General features: G+C 41.3%; 2 protein-coding genes and 1 long non-coding RNA gene across 5 annotated transcripts; 1 reads left to right on the top strand and 2 right to left on the bottom strand.

Annotated features, from left to right (window-relative positions):
• Position 1: 1 nt before the first annotated feature.
• On the bottom strand, positions 2-4260 carry LOC110986107 (uncharacterized). 2 transcript variants are annotated; one of them, XM_087132364.1, is made up of 4 exons: positions 4132-4260; positions 3496-3633; positions 2761-2835; positions 2-2450 (listed from the first exon to the last, which is right to left on the bottom strand). In XM_087132364.1, exons 2-4 carry the CDS (start codon positions 3624-3626, stop codon positions 1088-1090), a joined length of 1569 nt encoding a protein of 522 aa, XP_086988490.1. In that variant the 5' UTR covers positions 3627-3633; positions 4132-4260; the 3' UTR covers positions 2-1087. The 2 variants fall into 2 exon arrangements, with proteins under 2 accessions (XP_086988490.1, XP_086988491.1); XM_087132365.1 differs by having other exon boundaries at positions 2767-2835.
• Positions 4261-4715: 455 nt separating this feature from the next.
• Positions 4716-9021, top strand: LOC147794987 (uncharacterized). 2 transcript variants are annotated; one of them, XM_087132367.1, is made up of 4 exons: positions 4716-5042; positions 5539-5676; positions 6333-6401; positions 6718-9021. In XM_087132367.1, the coding sequence occupies exons 2-4, from the start codon at positions 5546-5548 to the stop codon at positions 8078-8080; spliced, it is 1563 nt and encodes a 520-aa protein (XP_086988493.1). In that variant the 5' UTR covers positions 4716-5042; positions 5539-5545; the 3' UTR covers positions 8081-9021. The 2 variants fall into 2 exon arrangements, with proteins under 2 accessions (XP_086988493.1, XP_086988492.1); XM_087132366.1 differs by having other exon boundaries at positions 4718-5042; positions 6333-6407.
• Positions 9022-9467: 446 nt separating this feature from the next.
• On the bottom strand, positions 9468-12634 carry LOC147794986 (uncharacterized). The gene is made up of 2 exons (XR_015424188.1): positions 12149-12634; positions 9468-10951 (listed from the first exon to the last, which is right to left on the bottom strand). It is a non-coding gene; the product is annotated as an uncharacterized LOC147794986 (long non-coding RNA).
• Between the last annotated feature and the right edge of the window lie 7 nt (positions 12635-12641).

Genomic DNA, 12641 nt, shown 5'->3' with positions numbered 1-12641 from the left:
ATCAGTTTTCTTTATTTTATTTTTCCAATTTCACAAGCTACAACTACTCATATAAATGTAAGCAACATAAATCAGGTCAATTTTGAACCCTGTGTCTATGAATTTAACAGCATGATACATGAATGTCGGTTTCCACCCAGCCTTCAGACATTTTCTGATTTATAATTTGTTTTAAGATTTCTTTTAATTTTCATGCTTTATTACACTTTGTTTTGAGTTGCATACAAAACACACAGTACCATTTGTCTGAAAATTTTGCGGATTTAGTACTTACAAGTTGGGTAGTAATTAATATTTGAGTTGAGAGGATGGAATTCTGGTACCGTATTGGTTTGGTTTCCAAGATCAAAGAAATGGCTCAGTTCATGTTTTACAGAAACTCTGCTTAATGGCAATGTCACTGATAAGTATTTCAATTTCATCAATATTTGTTGCATACATTAGGCAATTTTACTGGCAGACAGTTGCTTCATCTGTACTGCTTTTAATGCCAAAACATTCACGGTGGTGAAGAAAATCTTTTCACCACACCTTGATTGTACATTTAGATTAAAAATGAAATTATTCCTAAATAGATGATTTCATACATTAACAATCGTTTTGATTATAATTCTGTAATAAATTTGCTCATTGATGTGTGGTAGGCCATAAATACACATTCTCTATTGGTCTGCGTAATTCCAACAACAAGCAGATAGCATTTAACTTTATGGTTGACATGCATGGAGTTTGCAGTAAAGCAAAGGTATACATGGACTACTGAGCTGGCCCTCGTGATTAAAAATGGCCTAAAATGTGAAAAATATGTTCAACTTGATGAGTTCATACCCACTAGATGTGGTCACCTATGCAATTCATACACTTGAACTTGGCTGAGTAGGTGGAATACACTGACAGTCCAAGTGCACTTTGCCTATCCACCAAATACAAGCTCTAAGAGCTGGAAGAACTAAGCCATAACCAGTGAAGTTGTCTAGAGGTTGGATTGCTGGGCATTTGGGGGTATGATCTTTCAGAAAGCGGTAATGTGATACGAACAAACTACTATTTCGCCTGCCTTCAACTTCACCTTGGGGCAAATGACAACCTACTTCCAGTGTTTGGACAACTTCTTCCACACTTGTGCCATGATGGGGCGCTTTCTGAAGTCAATATGCTGACACCGCTTGCCAGTTCTGCGCAGTCGCCAGATTCCTGCTGCCTTTCCAATGTTTATCAGCAGGTCCCCTAATGCATAGATCTCAGCAGGCTTGTTGAATGGCGAGTCCCCCTCCATGACCTCTGGAGCCATCTGAGGACACTCCTGGTACATCTGATCAATGAAGTGCTCTGGGATACGCAGCCAGGGTCCTGCCACTTCAAGACATGCATTACCCAGATCAATGATCTTGGCAAACCATCTGGTCTTCTTGCCTTCCTTTACACTGTACAGAAGGACATTGTCTGGTTTAATATCACAGTGCACATAGTCATTGTTGTGCATGTGAAGCAAGCCCTCACATACATTCCTCACAATTCTCAGCCAGTTCTTGCGGGAGAGTGCTGCAGGGGTGCCAGTCCAGTCCAAGGCATCCTGTAGAGTTGTGACAGATAAGGTGTCCTTGTCACCCACAAACTCGTACAGCATTGTCCGTAGAGGTTGCTGCTCTACCACACCGTACAGCTTGGGGAATGAAGGGTGCTCTCCCAGTGCTGCCACAGCTATGATTTCCTGCCAGAGTGGTCCCTCCGAGTCTTGTGCCTGAAGGACCTTGGCTGCAGCTACAGTGTCATCTGGTAGACGGACGGCTGTCACCTGAGCAAATGCTCCCTCACCCACTAGGCCTTGCTGTCCATTTTGGTCAACTGCAGCAGGCTTGATCTCGCTACGTTTGTACATCCTGCAGCCAAGATGAGGGTGATAGACAACCTCAGGGATGACGGATGATGGAGGGGCTGCCTCATCCTGGGGCAGAGGAGGTGAAGTACATGTACTGGATGAGTCAGTGGCTTCACTTCCAGAGTATGCAGAGTCAGTGCTAGACTTGGTAGCCTTGACACAATCAGGCTTCTTTTTGTTCTTGGCTGGTGCTGACAGGACAGTCAAATAGTCCTGCAATTGTTGAGATGTCATTTGGCTCAATGCATGCAAAGATGCACAGGATAATATAGAGTCTTTGCTTGTTTTGCCGTCCTCGCTGGTGGTGGCGTGTATCTGCTGACAGGCCTTGCCGGTTACTGCTGGCTGGTCTGGGACAGCTTGCTGGCATTGTCCCAGAGTGGTTGCTTGATGTGGAGACTTGTCGACAGCAACCTGTTGCAGTGGGCTCTCTGCTTGTAGAGTCTGGTCAGGTGTTGGAGACTCCTGGTGACTAGGACTAGCTGGTTGACAATCCACAGTGTAGCACTGGTGGTTAGAGGATGACTTTTCATCTAAATCGCCTGGATTGGTGAGGTCACTGTTTTTCTCCCTGTGAGATCAAGAGATGAATATATATCAGTTGTTAATTCTGTGGTCAGGGTTAGAAGTAACGATAGGTTTGTTATTTGTGATAATTTAGTAGCTTTAGAGTTGGATTATGGGACAGGGACAGACAAAATACTTTTCCACTCATAGAATCAAACCTTAGTAGGTATAGTCTGTGTGAATTTTGTGGTGAAGAATGTTAGCTACTCACTTTATATACTCATAAAGAAAAACTCATGAGTCCTACATTTTAGATTGTAGATTCAAATATCTATTCTGTACTCTAGTTAATGTTCTTTTGTTAGTCTACTTACATGTACCTCCTAGGGCAGAATACAGCACGCACAGCTTTCCTGAGGCTACACATTTTCCTGGATTTCTCATCAACCCTAACAGAGAGAGCGAGAGTAATTAGGCCCATGAAATTTCTCTTAGCACAAAGGCACTAGCTCCACATAGATGCACGGACAGGCCTATGTAGTTCAGTTTTCTTTTATCATTTAATGGAAAAACACAGTGCATTCTGGACATTGTTGTGCAAGGACATAATGTGTGGTTGGTATGTTTTATAGTCATTCATACAAATTCAGAGATAAGTGAAAATACAAACAAAAAGCAAAAATGTTTATTTGAGGTATCAAAGCAAGGAAAGAGTAGAAAATTTAGTACGAATGGGGATTTCATCTAGTTAAAGGATGTGACAATCTCCAGAATCAGGAACATCAGGGACTGACTTCTACAATTTTGTTTCTACATATGAACAAGAAATACATGTACCTGATATTTTGGAGGGGAATAAATCAGGAACACAAAATACTGACCACAGAAAATCAGAAATCAGATTTCATACACACACAAATTGACTGTAGGCCCTACCACTGATGTAAGTAAAATCCTTCAGATGATTTTACAGAAATTTTTCATGAGAAATCTTACTTCTAAGATGGAAGGGAAGAGAGTCCACATTTTAATTTTTGGCATATAAGACTTTTGCGATCTCGATCACTTGCACAGAATGTTTTTGGGCAGCTACAGAGGAGTTCAATTACCTTAGAGCTTCTGCTTTTTCGTGCATGGGCACAGATTGTTTTGGGTTACCGTTTGCCGAGTTTGCACAACCCAATGTTTGATCTCGACGTCGGTGTGATCGCTGATCATGGAGTTTTCTGAAAACCATCATGTGGTCTCTGTAAGTTCAAAACAAACACAATTCATTTAGGCCTAAATAAACAGCTAAACTGCTACATTTGACAAGATCATTCAATTTCTAACTCTAGTCCAGGCTATAAGTTAGGCCTAGGCCTCATTTTTGTATTCATCAACAAATCGTTTGTGAGCTAAGCCTAGGCCTATAGAAAACGAATGGGATGGAAATGTTTGCATTTTTAGTCACAAACAAGTCACATCAGAAAAGGAGATAGGCCTAAATAGAGAAACTATGCTTGTAAAAGAAAGGCACACTGGCACTTCTGCTATGATTGCACTGACATGTAAAAACCGATCTTGAAAGTGCATTTATTAATATTACAGTCTGACAGTTTGAACTCTGTGGGCCTTTTTGAGCGTTTAAGGGCTCTAGGGCTATCATGAGTTTGAACAAGTTGAAGTCGTTTAATTTAACTCATTGACACAAATTTAACAGACACAAGTTTCCTTGAGTTTAAAGCGTACAGCTAGGTACTCACCAAAGAATCAGAACTAACGTTAGGGTGAGAACTCGAAGGATGGCACAAATTCGTAGTAAATAATAACAGCAAAGTGGGAAAAATGCAAAGAAGTAAATATTGCTGTCAGTACCATACATTTTGCGAAGGTGAAATTACTGTTTGTAAACAGCGTTGTCATGGTGTTTGTTTATATCGTGGCGGATGAATATGTCACTGAAGTTACACGGCGAGTTCTCGGGCGCATGCTGGACCAATCCGGTTCGTAAGTGATTTCGTCACAAAGGCGGACGCGCCAATATTTTCAGGCTCTCATCGGACAATCGCTGAAGCTCGCTGTGTGTTAACTTCCGGTTCCACGGTTCCATGTAAACGGCGATCAATGCACGTAACCCTATGTGCAGTGCACGTGTGCAGTGGGCGTGGTTTAAACTGAGGTGACGTCACGCTTACGAACCGGATCAATGTACGCAGCCTTTCATATTTCTCATTATGGTTCGTAATATGTGACGTCACTTCAGTTTAAACCACGCCCACTGCACACGTGCACTGCACATAGGGTTACGTGCATTGATCGCCGTTTACATGGAACCGTGGAACCGGAAGTTAACGCACAGCGAGCTTCAGCGATTGTCCGATGAGAGCCTGAAAATATTGGCGCGTCCGCCTTTGTGACGAAATCACTTACGAACCGGATTGGTCCAGCATGCGCCCGAGAACTCGCCGTGTAACTTCAGTGACATATTCATCCGCCACGATATAAACAAACACCATGACAACGCTGTTTACAAACAGTAATTTCACCTTCGCAAAATGTGTGATACTGACAGCAATACTAACTTCTTTGCATTTTTCCCACTTTGCTGTTATTATTTACTACGAATTTGTGCCATCCTTCGAGTTCTCACCCTAACGTTAGTTCTGATTCTTTGGTGAGTACCTAGCTGTACGCTTTAAACTCAAGGAAACTTGTGTCTGTTAAATTTGTGTCAATGAGTTAAATTAAACGACTTCAACTTGTTCAAACTCATGATAGCCCTAGAGCCCTTAAACGCTCAAAAAGGCCCACAGAGTTCAAACTGTCAGACTGTAATATTAATAAATGCACTTTCAAGATCGGTTTTTACATGTCAGTGCAATCATAGCAGAAGTGCCAGTGTGCCTTTCTTTTACAAGCATAGTTTCTCTATTTAGGCCTATCTCCTTTTCTGATGTGACTTGTTTGTGACTAAAAATGCAAACATTTCCATCCCATTTGTTTTCTATAGGCCTAGGCTTAGCTCACAAACGATTTGTTGATGAATACAAAAATGAGGCTTAGGCCTAACTTAGCCTGGACTAGAGTTAGAAATTGAATGATCTTGTCAAATGTAGCAGTTTAGCTGTTTATTTAGGCCTAAATGAATTGTGTTTGTTTTGAACTTACAGAGACCACATGATGGTTTTCAGAAAACTCCATGATCAGCGATCACACCGACGTCAAGATCAAACATTGGGTTGTGCAAACTCGGCAAACGGTACCCCAAAACAATCTGTGCCCATGCACGAAAAAGCAGAAGCTCTAAGGTAATTGAACTCCTCTATAGCTGCCCAAAAACATTCTGTGCAAGTGATCGAGATCGCAAAAGTCTTATATGCCAAAAATTAAAATGTGGACTCTCTTCCCTTCCATCTTAGAAGTAAGATTTCTCATGAAAAATTTCTGTAAAATCATCTGATGGATTTTACTTACATCAGTGGTAGGGCCTACAGTCAATTTGTGTGTGTATGAAATCTGATTTCTGATTTTCTGCGGTCAGTATTTTGTGTTCCTGATTTATTCCCTCCAAAATATCAGGTACATGTATTTCTTGTTCATATTAGAAACAAAATTGTAGAAGTCAGTCCCTGATGTTCCTGATTCTGGAGATTGTCACATCCTTTAACTAGATGAAATCCCCATTCGTACTAAATTTAGGCTACTCTTGCCTTGCTTTGATACCTCAAATAAACTTTTTGTTTGTATTTTTTCTTATCTCTGAATTTGTATGAATGACTATAAAACATACCAACCACACATTAAGTCCTTGCACAACAATGTCCAGAATGCACTTTGTTTTTCCATTAAATGATAAAAGAAAACTGAACTATATAGGCCTGTCCGTGCATCTATATGGAGCTAGTGTCTTTGTGCTAAGAGAAATTTCATGGGCCTAATTACTCTCTCTCTCTCTCTCTGTTAGGGTTGATGAGAAATCCAGGAAAATGTGTAGCCTCAGGAAAGCTGTGCGTGCTGTATTCTGCCCTAGGAGGTACATGTAAGTAGACTAACAAAAGAACATTAACTAGAGTACAGAATAGATATTTGAATCTACAATCTAAAATGTAGGACTTGTGAGTTTTTCTTTATGAGTATATAAAGTGAGTAGTTAACATTCTTCACCACAAAATTCACACAGACTATACCTACTAAGGTTTGATTCTATGAGTGGAAAAGTATTTTGTCTGTCCCTGTCCCATAATCCAACTCTAAAGCTACTAAATTATCACAAATAACAAACCTATCGTTACTTCTAACCCTGACCACAGAATTAACAACTGATATATATTCATCTCTTGATCTCACAGGGAGAAAAACAGTGACCTCACCAATCCAGGCGATTTAGATGAAAAGTCATCCTCTAACCACCAGTGCTACACTGTGGATTGTCAACCAGCTAGTCCTAGTCACCAGGAGTCTCCAACACCTGACCAGACTCTACAAGCAGAGAGCCCACTGCAACAGGTTGCTGTCGACAAGTCTCCACATCAAGCAACCACTCTGGGACAATGCCAGCAAGCTGTCCCAGACCAGCCAGCAGTAACCGGCAAGGCCTGTCAGCAGATACACGCCACCACCAGCGAGGACGGCAAAACAAGCAAAGACTCTCTATTATCCTGTGCATCTTTGCATGCATTGAGCCAAATGACATCTCAACAATTGCAGGACTATTTGACTGTCCTGTCAGCACCAGCCAAGAACAAAAAGAAGCCTGATTGTGTCAAGGCTACCAAGTCTAGCACTGACTCTGCATACTCTGGAAGTGAAGCCACTGACTCATCCAGTACATGTACTTCACCTCCTCTGCCCCAGGATGAGGCAGCCCCTCCATCATCCGTCATCCCTGAGGTTGTCTATCACCCTCATCTTGGCTGCAGGATGTACAAACGTAGCGAGATCAAGCCTGCTGCAGTTGACCAAAATGGACAGCAAGGCCTAGTGGGTGAGGGAGCATTTGCTCAGGTGACAGCCGTCCGTCTACCAGATGACACTGTAGCTGCAGCCAAGGTCCTTCAGGCACAAGACTCGGAGGGACCACTCTGGCAGGAAATCATAGCTGTGGCAGCACTGGGAGAGCACCCTTCATTCCCCAAGCTGTACGGTGTGGTAGAGCAGCAACCTCTACGGACAATGCTGTACGAGTTTGTGGGTGACAAGGACACCTTATCTGTCACAACTCTACAGGATGCCTTGGACTGGACTGGCACCCCTGCAGCACTCTCCCGCAAGAACTGGCTGAGAATTGTGAGGAATGTATGTGAGGGCTTGCTTCACATGCACAACAATGACTATGTGCACTGTGATATTAAACCAGACAATGTCCTTCTGTACAGTGTAAAGGAAGGCAAGAAGACCAGATGGTTTGCCAAGATCATTGATCTGGGTAATGCATGTCTTGAAGTGGCAGGACCCTGGCTGCGTATCCCAGAGCACTTCATTGATCAGATGTACCAGGAGTGTCCTCAGATGGCTCCAGAGGTCATGGAGGGGGACTCGCCATTCAACAAGCCTGCCGAGATCTATGCATTAGGGGACCTGCTGATAAACATTGGAAAGGCAGCAGGAATCTGGCGACTGCGCAGAACTGGCAAGCGGTGTCAGCATATTGACTTCAGAAAGCGCCCGACGATGGCACAAGTGTGGAAGAAGTTGTCCAAACACTGGAAGTAGAGTATCATTTGCCCCAAGGTGAAGTTGAAGGCAGGATAACTGGTATTTGTTGATTACAGTACCATTTTCAGAAAGTTACCCAAATGTTGAATAGTCCTCAGTGCCTCCAGACGTCACCTCTCATGGCAAATTGAGTTCTTCCAGTGTTTGTGCTCAGTAGAACTTGCTTGCTCTAATGGAAAAGCTCATTATGTGTACAATCATACTCCAAATAATTACGGTTATACTGAACTACCTCAGCTTGTATTTCTGACCAAAATTCGGCGTCCATCAAATCAACAAGGCAATTTCTGACTTGGCTTTTTACCACCAGGGCAAGACAGTGCTTTAGAGCCAACTCTTTTCCCATTTATATTTTGGAGATTTTAATGTATGAACAGTCATTTTGTAATAGTCAGTTGCATATGTAATTAGATGGAGTTGGGATTGTTCCACCATATTATATCAAACAAATTGTGTAAAAAGAAATCTTCATTTTCCAGTCGGATTCTGGATCACTGACGAAGAGGTTCATTGAAAGCACCTTCTTTTATATTACATTACCTATGACCATTTTGACCATTTAAATCTTATCAGGACTGTCTTCACTTGACAGGGTGTGACAAACAAGCCGTCATTCGCTTGGTCACGAGAAATCATACTAGAATTGCCAAATTTGCTTTGAACCCATTTCTCTGAATGTAATTCAGACAGTTCTGCAACTGAATGCCCTTCAAAACTTTATTCAATGTATTCAATATATATTTATGAAAAGCAAAAGCAGTATTTCATGCAGTAATGTTGAAATGATCAATCATGTCAGAGGATGTTCAATTAGAAGGTCTGATAAAGTGGGCACAATTCACTTCGCTGCTGTTTGTGTATAAGAAACTAAGTACATTTTCATGAATCATCTATCATGGTGAAATGTTGAAATAAAATTGAAAAGTAATAAAAAGTAATCTCTGCTCATTCAAGATGTCTTTGTGTTGTGTCTGTTGACCATTACCCATCACTGGTTACCTTCTTACAGTCCAACTCCAAACTGGGTGAGATCGTCACCACGTCAGTTGAAAGCTAAACACAGCTTCAAAAAAAACATACATGTACACTGCCACTCCATTCAAAAGGTCTAAATAGATCCAGGCTGTCTGCATTTTTGTTATCAATCCCCCATGTATTTTGGGTAATACGAATCCCTAAAAAAAGGAAAATACTGATTTTTCATGAGAAATTTTACAGAGAAAGGTAGTGTACACATAGCAGCCTTAACCAAACAGTTTTTCCGTACACATGCTAGGGTTATGAAATGTGTACAAAGCCCCTGAACATATTTTCTCCTCCAATTTTTATAGTGTACCTATGACAAACTACTATACCAAATGAAGCACAGAGTCGTATACATGTATGGCATTATTAAAATAAACCTTGATTTATTGAAACAATGTCTTCGATATGAAGACCACGTCCCTTCCATCTACTGTCTTGGAATACAGAAATCTTTGTTAAACGTGTGAGGCTGCATGCCCACAGCCCTAAACCTAAACATAGTGACCATTTGTAATTGAAACGGCACACAAAACTGTACACAAACTGGTAGTTTTATACGCTAAATGTGCACAATATCACCCCCCCCATGATATGAGAATTAGTCATGCATGGCCTGCATCATGCATGTTTAATGCACAAAAGTGGTAAGCCAGGCTTAGCCATCTTGGAAGAACAATACCGATCAACTTGAATAATCAGTTTAATTTTTTACTGTAATTAACGTTACACAATAGATTAGTTTATAGAAAACATAAATATTGATTATTAAACGATTGGTTTAGCATACTGACGAAAATATCTTTTTAGAATAAACTGTGAGATAAAAGTGGAAAATACACGGCATAATTTTGTTTACAGTTTTAATCATGATCTCTGAGAAAATTCTGCTGCTCCCCGTCCATTCATACTTTTAAAAAATCAATGACTATGGGATAAATTCAATACATGTAACTCTGAAACACTGGTACATGATAGACGTACATATGTACAGAAAGTACATTGTAGTGTGCATAACTGAAACACAGTGCACACTAAAACAGGGAAAATGCTTTGTTTACCTAACGCGTTTACATTAAAATGGCATGAAGTATGCCATAAGTGGTTCCTGTACCAGGTTCTTTGAACAAGCTTCGGAGATAATTCCAAGCACTTGCTTTTGTTCAAAACATAGACATGTTTACAGTTAAAGACTTTATGGATCCAGCACTTTTAATTTCTGAGAAATTTCCAGAGAGCTACAAAATAAAACTATCATGGAACACGGTCAACACGCCTGCACCCTATACATCGGAGATAGCTTTAAAATATTTCAGATGAACAAACTATAAAAGGAATTAACCTGACAAAGGGAACTTGCTGCTTACGGCAAACTAGTTTCGGACTTATTTCTAAGTATTCTTGGCAGAGAGCTCCTTGATTCCTCATAAAACAACTACCTAATGCAACGTTAACAGCTGGGCTCTGTACAGTGGCTAATGCTTCCAAATTCTTCAATATCACAAATTCCAGGAAGTTTAAGTGTAAGGGTTGTGACATACATTCAAAGTGCACAAAGCAAGTTGAATGTAACACAGTGGTCAACTTGAAGGAATGCATCACTAGGTTCAACACCGGGCCTTTCCAAAGTTTCTCAAAATGCCACTGAGTGCAACATCAGAGAGCGAGCACCTCCCGGTGGGGCCTCCCGAGAGCTGGCTGACTTCAGTGCTTCCTGTTCAAGCGTTGGAAATATGATGCACACCATTCCAGAACATAATCTTCCACTTGTTCACTGAGCTGTCTGGTACATGCAGGGTCAACTTCACCATCTCTGGAGGTACATCTACGTGTACCAGTTAAACCCTGCAACTCCCCAAAACAACACAGGAATTATTAAGTAAAACAATACAGGAATTATTAAGGTAAGCAATACAAGAGTTATTAACCCCTTTACGGTGGGATTATTTTGACGACTGCTGGGCTGTGGTATGCCCTGAATGGAGGGCTTTGTCCAGCAGCAGGCCCCATTGAACCAGCAGCTGCATGGTGAATAGACCGTATGTGTGGTATGCACTAATGCTCACACAATGGTGCGGTAGTAGCAGTCTTCCATAGCGAAGGGGTTAAGCTACACGTGTATGAGCCATTTTGCAAGAGTTGACTGATGTTATCTCAAACACACCTAGTCACCCTTCAAGGCAGATGGCACATGTGAAACTGAAGCTAATATTAATTCCTGTCCCAGTCACAAGTCAATGATGGTTTGCGGAATGCAGTAACACACGCACATTAATTGAAAAAGTACCTTCAAGACTGCAGTTAAGATTTTTGAGACATGAATTACAACATGGCTAGGTGAAGTGTGTGAGAGAATAAAACACGGCGATTTCAAGCACAAGGGTAGGTGAAGTGTGTGAGTGGATAAAACATGGCAATTTCAAGCACAAGGGTAGGTGAAGTGTGTAAGTGGATGGCATGCACTAGAACACTTTAGGGAATATATATGGATAATATATATGAATAAATATGGATGGAATGTTTATGCTGTTGCTTTGTTATTGTCCATTGTTGTCATCGTCGTCATTATCAATTAATTAAGAAAAAGCCACATGCATACATAAAACCCTATTCAACTGAAACCATTACTGAAAATAGAATGACTGGTCAAAAACGTTATCGCAAACATGCAGGCCTGGGCCATACATGTATGTGCAAATTGAGCGCCAAGCTTTGGGTAGCATATTATGACCTGGTCCTTTTAACACCGTTTCTGAGAGAAAAAGAAATCTTTGGGGAAAAAATGAAAATTACACAGAACTGACACTTTTTCTAATCGCTTCAGAGTTTGTTGAGAGTGTACACTTGCCTTCTTTTCTATACACCTGATTCAAAAGCAAAATTACAGGAAAAATAAACCTCACTGAATGTCAATTTTTAATTGAATTTTTTTCTCAGAGACAGGTTAGATGTACTCACACATGCACATAAACAAAACACACACATATACACTTACAGACACTTCTTGAATCAACAGGGGAGGAAGAAATCAATTATTCTTACCTCATTAGTATTTAAGGAGGATGCAGTTTCACTTTGTTGAGTCCTACGGGGTTGGTGGGACGTGAGCGAGTGGACAGGGGTTGAGATGGATGGCAAGATGACTGGAGACCGTAACTGGGTTATGGGACGGTGACCTGGCCTCTCATCCCTGGATTCACTGGTTGCCTTTTGACTAGCAGTGCTGGATACTGTCTTTTTAAGCGGTATCACGTTGACGGACCAATTGGTTTGGACAGTTCTGGAAGTGGAAGGCAAGCAAGAGGGGCCAGTGTTGGAAGCTACCTTACATTTGTCCGGAACTTGTTGAGGTTTGGCGGGGTCATCTGTAACCTGTTCAGAGACAGTTTTGGACGGGGTAGAATTAGCCCTTTGCTTGAGTGCAGCAGGTAATAGTGATGTATCAACATCTCTTTGGCCGGAAGAGTTAGACACGTGTTCAACATTCAGTATTTCAGCATCAACCAAGAAAACCTCAGCACTGGTATCTGCCATT

This window comes from Acanthaster planci, unplaced genomic scaffold, assembly GCF_054643075.1.
Source record: "Acanthaster planci isolate LZ-2023a unplaced genomic scaffold, COTS_SCS Contig231, whole genome shotgun sequence".
In the NCBI taxonomy this organism is placed as follows: domain Eukaryota; kingdom Metazoa; phylum Echinodermata; class Asteroidea; order Valvatida; family Acanthasteridae; genus Acanthaster; species Acanthaster planci.
This window is presented reverse-complemented; position numbering and strand designations above follow the sequence as displayed.